At 34.8% G+C, this 14,908-nt stretch overlaps 1 protein-coding gene across 2 annotated transcripts; it reads left to right on the top strand.

The window, feature by feature from the left end:
* Positions 1-1,035: 1,035 nt before the first annotated feature.
* Positions 1,036-14,205, top strand: slc6a22.2 (solute carrier family 6 member 22, tandem duplicate 2). Of its 2 annotated transcripts, XM_077198203.1 has the most exons (15): positions 1,036-1,286; positions 2,614-2,807; positions 7,422-7,556; positions 7,640-7,780; positions 7,859-7,940; positions 8,095-8,227; positions 8,871-9,005; positions 9,132-9,235; positions 9,373-9,497; positions 9,832-9,944; positions 10,039-10,176; positions 10,292-10,394; positions 10,634-10,734; positions 11,016-11,186; positions 11,382-14,205. In XM_077198203.1, exons 2-15 carry the CDS (start codon positions 2,618-2,620, stop codon positions 11,535-11,537), a joined length of 1,827 nt encoding a protein of 608 aa, XP_077054318.1. In that variant the 5' UTR covers positions 1,036-1,286; positions 2,614-2,617; the 3' UTR covers positions 11,538-14,205. The 2 variants fall into 2 exon arrangements, with proteins under 2 accessions (XP_077054318.1, XP_077054316.1); XM_077198201.1 differs by lacking the exon at positions 1,036-1,286 and having other exon boundaries at positions 2,504-2,807.
* The last annotated feature ends 703 nt before the right edge of the window (positions 14,206-14,908 follow it).

The raw sequence follows: 14,908 nt of genomic DNA, 5'->3' as shown, positions 1-14,908 counted from the left end.
GAACTGTTGTTAAGTTCCGTCTCTCTTCCAGAGACAAAACCTCTCCCCCACATTTTTTTGTCCCCCCTTACTGTTAATAATATGCATTCACGTTTTTGCTACCTCAAGAGTTTCAACTCAAGACTCCCTATCAAGTAAGCGGCGATAACGTAGTCAATTGACAGCTTAAATGCGCATGCGCAAATATCGCATGACGCTGTTTGCCATCTACTGCCAAGTGGGGATTCCCCCCCCCCCCCCCCCCCAATTTTATTTAAATCATCAAGCTTTGCTATTTATGTAAAGATCTTCTGCAAACAAGAGAAAGTATGAATAAGTGCTTGTTATTAGGACAATGTAGTTGAAATAGAAAGCAGCGGGGTATTTTATGTCTGGTAAATGTTCTCTCTCAATCAAAATAGAGTCACGCTAAATATACGATTGAAATATGTTATAAAAATGTAGCCTACATTTAAAGTGATGCTAAAAGTAATTCACATTTAGAGACTAATTTAGATAGAAAAACGCAGATCTCAGAGGACACCACAAGAGGACACTGTTGACCTTTAATGGCGTTTCCACAACCCTTCTATGGCTACAATGTTTTGAAAGTAGCCTACTGAGTGATACTGAAATAGGCTAATGCCAGATTTTAACCAACAGCTGGCCTATCTCTCCTTAAATGTAAGAAAAACTGTAAAAAATTACTTGAATGTTATCAGTTTCAGAATTTATAGGCATATCCTGCAGGACTGATGGGAGAATGGCATTTGCCATGAAATGTGCAGCAATGCCTGCTTAATGGAGCAAATACAGATCATATTTGATTCAGGTATTTCAGCATTCTTTCCTTTCTGAATTCAATTGACAATGTAAACGGAAAGGTGTCCATTAACTACTCATTCAGCTTGAGGGAGAACTGCTGAAAGTATAATGTATTTTTTCAGGAAGCTATTGCTATATTGTCAGACAGGCTCAAAGATGGAGAAAGATCTAGAAAAAGCCAGAGAGCGTAGGGGGAGAGAAAGAAAGCAATTGGTTGCCAGTTACTTTACTGATAAGACATTTCTGTTTTATCTCTTAGAAAACATACCACAAAACAGTTCAGGGGACACACACATGTTGGTATGGTTTTAATTACTTTTAAAGCAGACAATAATAAACCTGGTCAGCAGTCCTTGTTCAGGAGCTCCTGCAACAGGTTTGGCCACTCCTCAGTCATTCTCTTTGAGGACATAATTTTTAACTGCTAAGACACAAGCACTGCATTAAGGGGACATACAAAACGGATTCGTCACAATTAACAGGTATTTGATTACTATTTTGTTGCAGTATTACATTACACTTTATTGTTGTGAAACACAGCAGCAGTGCTGTAATTTAAAAAAAAAAATTCAGGCATGGTTTCAGCTGTAAGTTCTAAGCAAAACCCCACAACAGGTAAGCACATTTCTTATGAATTTTTATCCAATTATTTTTTAAGCATATAAGAATCAATTGTTATGCTATCTTATTTAGGTATGAGATGAATATCTTCATAATATACACAATGTGAGGGTGACCAAACCTTGGATATAAAAATACTTTCACCGTGGGTGTCTAAAAAAACCTGTTTTTTTAAGCTGTTTGTGGTGAGGCACTGAAATGATCTTGGATGCCTCTGACAATAGCAATATGAAGGTTGTATTTATGTATGAAATAAAAAAGCTTGAGCATACTAATTTACCTTTAATAACTGACTGAAGTTGCAAGGTAATATGCATAATTTTTAAGGCTGGTGAGTAAATTGGTGAGAAACACAAAACAAAACATTGCATAATAATTATAGGAATACAGTATGTAGTACTTATTGTAACACTTTACAATAAAGTTCATTAGTCAACATTAGTTAATGTATTAACTAACATGAACTAATAATGAGCAGTATACATTTGTTACATTATTAATCTTTGTTAATGTAAGTTAATAAAAATACAGCTGTTCATTGTTTCTTCATGTTAGTTCACAGTGCATTAACTAATGTTAACAAATACAACATTTGATTTTAATAAGGTATTAGTAAATGTTGAACTTAATATTAACTAAGATAAATAAATGCTGTAGAAGTATTATTCATTCTTTGTTCATGTTAACTAAGATTAACTAGTATTAACTAATGACCCTTATTGTTTAGTGTTACCAGTAAAATTATATTATGTATAGTTAGTACATATGTATAGTATACCAATGTGGACATACTGTATATTCCAATAGTCAATGACTAATCATTAGTTTTTGTAAGAGGTAAAAGCACGTGAAAGAAACACGTGCAGCTGTTTATAGAGCCCATTGATACTATCATTTTCAAAAGATGAGGCCACATCTACCCTCAACACATATGGGACCCATTTTTCATAATACCAGAAATATGTTTCATAACAACTACTCTACATTTGTGGAAGTATTGATTATGTATCTTATTAATTAAATATATATTGTGCTTAAGGCGTGTAGTAAAAAATTACTGATGTAGTATAATAAAAAGATGTATTTATATTACAAATGTAGGCAACTGTAGACAAAAATAGGTTTAGAGTTCTACATATTGTAAATGTATTTATTTTTTGTGTGTTGGTTTTTTCAACCCATCATTAGCATCATGGAGCATAGCTCAAGGCCAGAGATAAAGTTGAACCTCATGAATGGTGCCCTAGTGAAGGCCAGACCTAAAACCCAGGAGAGAGAGCAGTGGGCCAATAAGCTGGAGTTTCTCTTGGCGGTAGCAGGGCACATCATTGGCCTGGGCAATGTGTGGAGGTTTCCTTACTTGTGCTACAAGAATGGGGGAGGTGAGTGCAATATTGATAAACCTGTTTTTTGGTGTTTACGTCTTTGAGTTATATGTACTTAATATAACCTAAAACAATTCTTTAAAAAAACGTCTGATACAAAAACTAAAAAATTCTGCTGTTTCGATGTTATAGGAGGTTTGTTATCACTTGAATATTAATATTTTGGGGTCTAAGGGCTTAAGATCAGTGCCAAATATTATGTGTTATTGGCATAAAAATAACCACACAAACAGTAGTATGAATAGATGCACAAGTGTGTATTGTTTTTTATTAACACAGCGTTTATGGGATGCATTTTAATTCTGGCTTATAATATGGTGTTGAGTAACCTTAATGTTTATTTATTTATTTATTTATTTATTTATTTATTTATATTTCCAAGGACAGTGCATATTAACATCACAGTTCAAAAATATGGCAGAGTTAGCCAAAAGGCTAGTTTTCATCTGTAGTCTTAGGCCCGATGTGCAGTAGGCACCCTGGAAATAGGTAATAAGTAAAACAAGTTGATTATCACATGGAAAAATACAATAAACATTACATTTGCTGCAGAAGCAGGAATATGACACCAAAACAAACATTCAACAAGGAGTTCATGTGCTACAGAGTTTAAGTGGGAATGCAGCTTGAGGCGACAGAACATAAGAGCATAAGCAGCAATTCAAGAAGCAACTACAGTCAGTATTAAAGGACACAGTTAATAACATTAGTCAGTTATAATACAAAGCTTAAAAGGCAGAGTAAACATTAAAATGCAGCAATATCAAAATTAAATAAGAACAACATGCAAGATGACTCAATAAAGCGGCGGTGGAAGTTCAGTGCTGGCATGTTTGATTGCTAAGGAGCCGACGTTTTAATATTGAGCGGAATACATTATAACTATTAATTTCTCTGATTGGTGTTGGGATGTTGTTCCATTCTTTTGAAGCTTTAATAGAGAAGGCTAACTGACTTAACACAGTTTTCCTGAATGGAATGACACAGTCCCCTCTGGATGTTCCTCTAGTGAGGCGACTGGTGTTGGATCTTAAACTCAGAAACCTACTAAGAGGTGGAGGGGCCAGCCCATGAAGGATTTTCCCAACTTAATAAATTGAATTTTGACAGAATATTGCAGTGATGAAAATGATGTGGTTTCTTATCCAGAACTTTAAGTGTTTTTAAAGTGGTGTGGTTGGCCTGGGACCAGCTGGTGAGGCAGTAAGTCATATGCGAAAAGATCAGTGAATGCATAAACATTCTGGCTGCTCCAGTGGAGATTGAGTTTCTGACAAATCAAAAATTAGATAGATTAAATTTTACTTTCTTGACAGTTTTGGTGATATGAGAATTAAAGTTAAGTTTGGAGTCTATGAGAATACAGAGATACTTAAATTCTGTAACTATTTGAAGTGTTTCACCAGATATTACAATGTCCGGATTTGCTGTGGAGTTGGTAGTTTTAGTAAAAAACACACCAACTGTCTAGGAGACATTTAATTGAAGGCTTCACTGATTTAGCCATTCACTTATCTTTACCATAGCGTTTGAAAGTTTAGTTGCCACTGCTGTTTTTGATGGCCCATGTATGTATAGGACTGTGTCGTCTGCATACATCTGAATATTTATTTCTGGGCACACACGTGGAGGTCATTAATATATATGCAGAACAGAAGAAGGCCCAGGATTGAGCCTTGGGGCACTCCAGTGGACAAGTGAAGAGGTTCAGACTGATTGCTGCCAATACATACAGTTTGTGATCATTGGTAAAGATAAGATTCTACCCATTTAAGAGCATTATCCAAAAAGTCGAGATGAGAAAGTTTGGAGACTAAAATTTTATGATTAACAGTGTCAAAAGCTTTCTTGAGATCTAAAAAGATGGCTCCAACAACGCTGTTTTTGTCAAGCAATGATTTAATGTTTTCAATGAAAAAGCTGTTAGCTGTCTCGGTAGAGTGGTTTGACCTAAATCCAAATTATAGTGGATGGAGGGAAAAGACAGTGTTGTTCAGGCTTTAATCTGTTGAGATATCCACTTTTACAGAACCTTTGACATTACTGTCAAAATACTAATGGGGTCTGTAATTGGAAATTATTTGTCTGTCTCCAGATTTAAATATTGGGGAAACAATGGCTGACTTCCATGCATTTGGAAATTCCCCCTTGGAGATAGACTGATTTATAATTTTTGTGATGGGGATAATGATGAACCTAATTCTTTTAGCATTGTGGTATCCATTCCAAACACATCTTAGCTTTTGATGTGTTATGCGACCTGATCAAGGCTTCTTACACTACGTAGATGTACACTACTCTTCTAAAGTTTTTTTTGAGAAAGAAATGAATACTTTTATTCAGCAAGTATGCATTTAATTGACTAAAAGTGACAGTAAATACTTTTACATTGTTTATTTCTGTTTTGAATAAATGCTTTTCTTGTGAAATTTCTATTTATTAAAGAATGAATAATCACGGTTTCCACAAAAATATTAAGCAGCAACTTTTTTCATCATTGAGAAATGATTAGAAATGTTTATTGAGCACCAAATAATCATTGATTCAGAAGGATCATGCGACACTGAAGACTGGAGTAATGATGCTGAGAATTCCGCTTTGCCATTACAGGAATAAAGTACATAAAAATATGAAATAGAAACAGATATTTTAAATTGTACCAATGTTTCACAGTATTACTGTTTTTATTTATCTTTGATCAAATAAGCACTTCATGTCAGGTGGTGGTGAAAGGAGTGAGGACTCAGGTGCAGAGTTGATGTGCTTTTTTAATAAAAATAAAACAAAATACAAACAAAACTACACCAAGGGGGAAAACAAGACAGACTTAGACTTGGGGCCTATACCATGAAGCCGGTTTAGGTGGCTAGCCAGGTATGTTTTAGCTTAGTTTGCGCTAACTCTGGGTTTTAGGCACCATGAAAGTGGTTTGGCTTTTAGCAGTGTTCATCGCCATAGTAACTTGCGCTCCACGGCTAACCTGGTCTGGGGCAGGTTATGTTCCAGGTAAGAGGTTGCAATCCAAACTTGAACCAATCAGCTGTGAGCAAAGTGACACATGTCTGATGCGATAAAGTCGCTCTACCTGTTTCTACTTCAAATTAAAGGTCACTATAGCAAATGATTTTTAAAGACAAAACAGTCGGGCTTTTAGTAATGCTTATTTAGAATAATAATTGTGTGTGATATAGATATTATTTATGTTATAATTACACCCTTAATTGATCGCACATGTACAATTTTAGTTTATCAATTATTGTAACGCACAGTTTAAATGAATAGATATATAAAGGTAATATAAATATGCTTTAGAATCAATAGATAAAGCTATAAAATGACTACATGTGAGCATAAATGTTCAGTTCTCTCTATACCTTTATCAACTGTATAAACTAACTTCACAACTTTAACTTACACTGATATAGCAATACTTTTTCTTTTAGTTGTCCTCTTTCAAAGATAGCTATTTTCTTCTTGCTGTGTAAATTTGTTTAAATTCTTAATATTTTTCAATCTCGTAATATTCTGCAGAAGAGAGAAGTGAATCGTGCTGCTTCTCTCGCGAGAAATGAATCGCAGTTTTCCTCTTTCTCAGCATGTGATTGGCTGTTCGCTACTGATGTCACACCTAAACTCCTAAACTAAGCATCAAAGCCTGAGTTGACAGAGAAAGTTGGTGATCAGCATCATGGTACCAACAAAGCCTGGTTGGATTGTTTTTTTTTTTTTTTTTTTTAACTACCATCATGGTACAGGCCCTTGGGACTTGACAGCAGGGAAACACATGGTGTAGATATGACGACAGGACTGAAAACACAAGGAGAATAAATAGGGACAGCAAACAAAGGAGGTAACAAGGGAGGACAGGTGGGGCAAATGAATCAATAATCAGGTATCAAGATGGGAGGGACTAGACAATAGACAGGAGAGCACATGGCACAAGGAAACATGACAGGCCATGTGCTCACACCAAACATGACTTGAACACAAGCACATGGCCAGTAAAACAAATCACAAGCCATGTGCTTACACAAAACGAGACATGAACAAGCAGCTAATGAGAACACTCATAAGCCACATGTTCACATAAAGCATGTCAACATGAAAGCACACAGCCAGTGATGAACACAAGCTGCGTGCTACACAGTACAAGACAAAACATGACATGAAGCCATATATGAAACAAGGCACACAGACAAGACAAAACAGTAGTGTCAGGGCTCTGTCACAAAACCAAGAAATAGACTAGACAGAAGTAACAGAACCCTGACACTTCATGCTTAAATGCTTACAAAATATTTGAAATATTAAAATCATTATTGAATATTACTTGCATGATTGCTTTAGTATTGAATAAAGTTAACTTAATATTGTATTTTTGTTTAACACATGTTGTTAATTTGTCATATAAATTACTTAGAAATCCAACATTAATTTGTGGACCACCATTTTAGATCATTTCATTTTATTAAACCCTTTTTATTATCTTTATAAGGGTGAGTTAAAACCGACTAAGTAAACTCTTTTCAGTACATTGGTGTGTATAAGAACAGTATTGATGTGTATATTGCTGTGTGTTGATAAATCTGAGTTATTCATTCTGTCATATAGGGGCATTTTTTGTGCCATATGTTCTGTTTCTCTTCACCTGTGGGATTCCACTTTTCTTTTTGGAGACGTCACTGGGTCAGTTCACCAGTCAGGGAGGAATCACGTGCTGGAGGAAGATCTGTCCACTGTTTGAAGGTGAGCAATGATCTCATATACAGTGACTTTTCAATATCATTGTATTACTGCTTATTACTTCACTTGCATTTTTCCCCCCACAGGCCTCGGTTATGGTAGCCAAGTCGTTGTCCTCTATACTGGAGTCTATTACATCATAATTCTAGCTTGGGCTTTCCTTTACCTCTTCTCGTCCTTCACTTCAGAGCTGCCATGGGCTAGCTGCAAAAACTACTGGAACACAGGTATCCCATTCAGAACAGTGTGAATTATTATAATACTGGGTTATGTCATTTAAATAACCACAGCATTTCTTTATTTAGAGAACTGCAAAGAGTTCAGCAAGAGCAACATTACTGAATATTCTTCAGAGAAAAGCACATCTCCTGTTATCGAGTTTTGGGAGTAAGTTTTTGGAAATAGCACCCCGTTAAACCAGATTGTGTTAAGTAGAATTTTGCATTTAAGGCAACACATGATAACAAAATGCATCCAGCTAACTAAAATGAATCACAATAAAGGTTTTAAAACAGAATGATCCCATATTTTATGCTTACAGGAGAAGAATTTTAGGATTGTCTGAGGGAATAGAACAGATGGGTCATGTTAGATGGGACTTGGCGCTGTGTCTCCTGTTGGCCTGGATCATCTGCTACTTCTGTGTGTGGAAGGGAGTGAAGTCTACAGGCAAGGTGAGAACTTTACTAAACTTTTTAACAATGTAACACAAAAAGAGTGGCAAGATATATTTACCCATGAGCGGGAAAGTGGAATGTGCATAAAGTTTTGTGCCCCATTTTTGTTGTTTTAATCTGTATGCTACTGTACACTAATGTAATAATGATAAAAAAAGACTTTAAGCAGATATACAAATTTTAAATTAAACAATTTTACAGCGACTTTCAAATTACTTAAACATCATCAAGTTTGCGTCCGTTGACTAAATATAGAACTAATAAAATTAAAATAATTTTGTATTGTAAAATGTATTAAAAAATAAACATTTATTTTATTTCAAAGGTAAACTTTCCAAATAAATAAATACCTTTTATGGATTTATTTAAATGAATATAAAAAAAGTTTTGTTTTAAAATAATAAAAATGTATTTTTTATTTTAAAGGTAAACTAAAAATAAATAAATAAAACCATGTAATGAATTTGTAAAAAAAAAAAGTCTTCATGTGGTTAAAGCTACATCTTCTTAATTCTACATCGAATTATGGTATTTTTTATTCGAGGTATACAGTTATCAGTATGTGTGTACTGGGAATCAAACTCATGATCATGGTGTTGCAAGCACCACGCTGAAAGAGTCTCTCTCTTCCTGTTTTCAGGTGGTATACTTCACTGCTACTTTTCCCTATTTAATGTTGGTAGTGCTGCTGGTCCGTGGACTTACTCTTCCTGGAGCGAAGAATGGCATCATATACTACCTCTACCCTGATCCAACACGTCTCACAGACCCGCAGGCACTGAGCTGCTCTCTTTTGCCCTTTTTTGTTGAAAATATAGGAAATTTGTAATATTGAAACCCAAAGTTGATGTGTTGTTGAATTTTGAATTATTGGATTTTAAAATAATAATTGATGTTTTAGGTATGGATGGATGCAGGCAGTCAGATATTTTACTCATATGGAGTTTGTACAGGAGTACTGACTGCTTTGGGAAGCTACAACAAATATGACAACGATTGCTACAGGTACCTACTTTAGATGATCTAATGCAACACACTCCACATCAGAAGTACATCTATATTGTGACATGAGTCTGTTTTCTTTGCCTTTCATTCCAAATTTCACTAGCAACACATGTTGTCTTTTGCTATTTGTCTTTCAGAGACTGTGTATACTTATGTCTGCTCAACAGTTTAACTAGCTTTGTGGCTGGTTTAGCTATATTTTCGGTCCTGGGCTTCATGGCAGATGAACAGGGAATGGATATTTCAATGGTGGCAGAGTCAGGTAAAAGTCATATTTAAGGCTTGAGTTCTCAAAAACCAGGTGAAGATTATTACAGCATAAAAGCATAAGCATAGAGCAACATAAGAATCATGTTATGTCAGAGCTGTGGATTTATTAAATGCAAAAGTTTGTCATTTGGAAGGTTTCTAAAAATACATAAAACAATACTTTTGGTCTTGGTGACACAATTGTACTACTGAAACCGAAACACAATTAGAATTTTTTTGTTGCATTATTAAACACCACTCCACTCACATTATGCGCAATTGGGTTGTGTGTGTCAAGAGGTTTCGGAGAGGGGGAGGATTTGTCTGATAACTTTTGTTTGTGGCAGGTCCTGGATTGGCGTTCATTGCTTATCCCCGTGCTGTGGCTCTGATGCCCCTGCCTCAGTTATGGGCAATCTGCTTCTTTATCATGATCATATTCTTAGGACTGGATAGTGAGGTAAAAACAGGCAGCTATACAGACTAATCTTTCTCGATTTAATTCATTACCTCACAGAACGGATACCCTAAAGCTTTTTCTATTAATGTATCAGTTTGTGTATCATGAAGCACTGGTAACGGCTATCTCGGATATGTATCCCTCCTTCTTCCAAACTGGACATCGGCGTAAATTTCTTCTCCTCTTCATATGTGCTGCCAGCTTCCTTTTTGGTCTGCTAATGGTTACAGAGGTGAGAGTCACACATAAGAACATAAAGATTATTAGTTTAAAGCAACCACAAAAACAAAACCCACACCTGCAGTACCTGTAATTTATGTCTGCAATTTGATCTGTTTTACTCTTAGGGTGGCCTGTATGTCTTCCAGCTTTTTGACTATTACGCATGTAGTGGAATGACTCTTCTTACTTTTGCCATCCTTCAGTCCATCTGTGTTGGATGGGTATATGGTAATTCATTTATTTGACTTTGCAAAGTTTGCTGTTTAAATGCTGGAACCATGGTGCATGTTTGAATTTGCAACTCTGGCGACCTCTGTTGAAATATTTAGAGAACAACTTCATTAATCCAAGTCCAAAGTATATTAAATTCTTAGCCAATTAAAAGCAAAGTAACAAAATGAAGTAACGTAATAAAATGATTTACAGTGTGTTTCCGAGTTTTACATTTTTTTAAAATTTCATTTTAGGTGCAGACCGTCTCTATGATAGCATTGAGGATATGATTGGATATCGGCCTTGGCCCTTCATGAAGTGCTGCTGGAAATATCTAACACCAGCTATTTGCACAGTGAGTATCATTTAAATTCTTAAAGCTTTTTAAATTCAGAATATGCTTCATTCTGTATTTCCATATTGTATCTCTCAGAGCAGTATGTGAAGGTTTGTAGCCACCTGTGAGTCTGTGTCTGACACCTGTCATCTGTTTCTGTCTTTAAACTGATAGCACTTCAAAACACCAGAAAGACCGTCTCTTATTCTGAGACTTTGTGCATTCACTCAATGTGACAAAGCATATCAGACTGACTGACGGGTTCCCACTGCTCAGCATTCACTTTCTTTTCTATTTAGGGAACGTTTGTCTTCTCATTGGTTAAATACACCCCTCTGAAGTTCAACAATGTGTATGAATACCCCTGGTGGGGCTATGCGATTGGTGGCTTCTTCACCTTTTCCTCCACCCTACTTGTTCCTCTGTGGATGATTTATTTGGTTGGCACCACTCCAGGGTCAATGCGACAGGTAAATACAGTTCTAGCATCAATTGCATTATTTCACTGAGGTTGGCAGTCAATACATTATTATTATTATTATATATATACTGTATATAAATATATTTAATCGTAATTTTTCTAATATATTATCAACAAAAATTAACACTGTGCATAAGGGTTTTTAATTTTTATTTAATTTATTTTTTTACATTTTGCAACTCAGAGAGTAAGAGTCTTGTGTACTGCTGCTGAAGACCTGCCAGATCCTAAACGTCCAAAACAGAAGCTAAACACAGTTACTTTTGAGACCTTCACAGACCTATTGACTTTACGAACTGTTCACACACCCAACTCATTACCTCTCAGAGACATTGTCTGACTGTTCACCATTTCTGCCTAGTTTTTGGCCTGTGACAAACATTTTTGACCCATTGTCATTTAAGTGGCATCGTAATGAGCATCATATGATGGTTAAGTATTAATGTTTATCAATTTTTTTCAATTTATAGTTAAATCAAAGAGTTCATATGGAGAATAAATGATTATATATGTGAATTCTGACTGGACAAGGACAAGACTTGTTTGCTTTTTATAAATGCTTTTAAGTTTTACCTCAAAAAGGGTCTTGAAGGCCATTGCCAGATCTGCATAACAAGCCTAATGGGCAATCAAAAATAGCCCAAAAGTTGCCCTATGACCATATTCCAAAAATCAAAACTCAAAATATGCCTCTCCCATACCTAAAATACATATTTTACAGTTACTATTATGCAAATTGAAAACCACAACATCATGTGATCATAAACACACACAGCTCAAAAACTCCCTACCAGTGGCCCTCCTTCACAAAACTTAACATATAGTACAGAATTATCATTGGAAGCATATAAAATATTGCAATACAAGCATTTCATCCAAAAATTATTTATAAAATATGTAAAAGTTTAAAAGTAGGCCAATTTCGCGGATTGGCAACCATGCGCTTTTCCGCTTCCCCTTTAAGAGTGGAGTGTGTTTGTCTGACATGTAAAACAAAAATGTATAAAATGTGAAAATTGTAATTGTAAAATTGTTATTTCTATGTGCTCACTTCTTTATTTACAAGATTATTTTTTTTCCAATTATGTAATTTTTACTTTTATATGATTATTTCTAGTTATGGTTCTGTTGGACAAAAGATTCTGATATTAATACTAATTACAGTTACAGATACTAATGATATATATATTTTTTATGGACTGGAAAGAATTTTCCTGCACCATAATAAATATGCAGTAGACACTGACATTTTGAGCACTTGTTAACACAAAGAAATAAAAAATTAAGAAAACGTGCCCATATATAAATGAATGCGCCACCTGCTGGGCGTTAGAAATATATTTCTGTCTTCATGCAAGTGCATTATATCCTCTTGCTATATGCAGGGCTTTGTTGGATAGCTTCATCTACTTGACAATAGTAGACCCAGGTCTGTAACCAACATAGACACCAATATTCAGATTAGTGGTTGAACAATTTGAGTTTTAAAGGATTTATTGTTACATCTGGTCCCTGCAAATACAAGGGACAGCTACACTGCATTGCTTAATATATTGTATGTACAATTTTATATTTGCAATCAATATTAGACAAGATGTGTCTGCTAAAATGTGCAATGGCATAAACCTATTATTTGTTGCTAATTCTCTTGTCAAGTCTAAGTTCATTATTTTTTAAAGGAATTCAATGTTTTTCCTAGCCTTAGTCAATATGAAATAGAATTGTTAGTATATTTGCAGTTGTGCACTACTATTCAAAAGTTTGATGTTAGTAAGAATTTCAGATTTTTCTTCTTTTATGTTTTTTTTTTTAAAGAAATTAATACTTTTATTCAGCAAGTATGCAATAAATTGTTCAAAATTGACAGGAAAGACTTAAATTGTTAAAACAAATAGTCTATTTCAAATAAATTCAGTTCTTTCTGTTTATCAAAGAATCATTTTTTTATCATAGTTTCCACAAAAATATTAAGCAAGTTTAAAAAAGTCTTTTGAACAGCACAGCAACCAAAGACTTTACTGCCCTGTTATTGGACCCAAATGTAGGACAAAAGGCAGGCAATATTTAAAAGAGCAAGAAAACAATTCTCCTAAATTACAATTGCAACAGGGGGCTGAAAGTCCTTTCGTTCTGATACACAGCTATAGGGGGTAAATGTGACCACAGCCCCATAATGAGATCAGGGAAAGCTCGCCCATGCTTCTAAGTGAAGGTGACTAAACAGGGTGATCAGATGGCCCCAAATCAATCTGAGATTAAAGGACTTTTCCTGAATCTGCATACACATTTCTTTCAGCTTCCCTCATTTGATAAGACTACTGAAATAAGATATTTAAAAAAAGAAAAGAACAGAATTTTTTTATCTATTGTTCACTGTAAAAAAATATTTTCATGATTAGTTATCACAACTTTTTATCTTTGTCAAATCACCTTAGATAATTAATGTGGTTCAGATAACATAATATTTTAACTCTTTATGAGTTAAAATATGTGTATACTGTGTATAAGACACAGTCACCCTAAAAAGTATTTGGACACTTAACACATGTTTTGTTATCTATGTATTTTTAAACTATCAATCCGAGTGGCTTCTGCCAAAATATTTTTTTTCTACATTTTGAACAGTATAATGTTTTATCATTTCAAACCTAACAAACTTTTGCTATCTTTCTTTTAAATAAATGCCACCTACTTTGATATTTTATCAAATGTAATGACATTCATATTGATGCGTGTGCATGTGATTTATCCAAATCCTTTTTGAGACCACTGTAAATAATATTTAGGAAGGTTTGTACACCGATGTGTTGATTTTATCAGTGTATGTTTTTGTACTATAGCAGGATTTCAAAAATACATTTTAACATCGTTTTTTTGATACACTGTTAAAGGAACAATTCACCCAAAAATGACCTCACCTCATGTCGTTCTAAACCTGTATGACTTTCTTTCTTCCGTGAAGCAGGTTTGTAACAGCACAAGGGTGAATAAAAGATGAATTTTCATTTCGGGCGGAACTATCTTTATAATATGTGTATATGTGTCAGTTTACATTTTCATCATTAAACAGGCACATGATGTAAGGTCTGCACATTCAACTGGGCCATTAGGGTAATTGCATATAGACTCTTGCAATATAGACGCTGACCTGGTTTGAGTCTAGTGGCCAAGAAAACTTCCTGTTCATGATGGTGGCTTCATTCCACAGTCACTTTTCAAGCCAGTGCTGGATCTGTGATAAGCCCTTTTGCGCTAAGATGCCAAACACACTGTTTAGAGTCTAATCCCTATTAAGTGACGTTCGACTTTTTACATTCTCTTCACGCCTCTAACCGCCCACTCCCTTTACGCCCACCAAACTATCCCTTTCTTACAGTTCTGCTAAGCCCATTCCCAATCTCATTTACACCAAGGTGAAAAAGCTTTCAATATACACCACCATTCAATAGTTTGGAGTCAGTTTTTTAAAAAGAAATGAATAAGTTTATTCAGCAAGTTCACATTAATCAAAAGTGAAAGTAAAGACTTTTACATTGTTACAAAAAAATCCATTTCAAATAAATATTAAGCAGCACAACTGTTTTCAACATTGATAAAAATAAGAAATCTTACTTGAGATCCAAATCAGCATTTTATAATGATTTTTGAAGGATCATGTGACACTGAAGACTGGAGTAACGATGCTAAAAAGTCAGCTTTGACGTCACAGGA

Source organism: Siphateles boraxobius, unplaced genomic scaffold (genome assembly GCF_051911475.1).
Source record: "Siphateles boraxobius isolate OS27281-9 unplaced genomic scaffold, OSU_SipBor_1 41, whole genome shotgun sequence".
In the NCBI taxonomy this organism is placed as follows: domain Eukaryota; kingdom Metazoa; phylum Chordata; class Actinopteri; order Cypriniformes; family Leuciscidae; genus Siphateles; species Siphateles boraxobius.
Note: the sequence above shows the minus strand (reverse complement) of the source record. Positions and strands in the feature narration are given on the sequence as shown.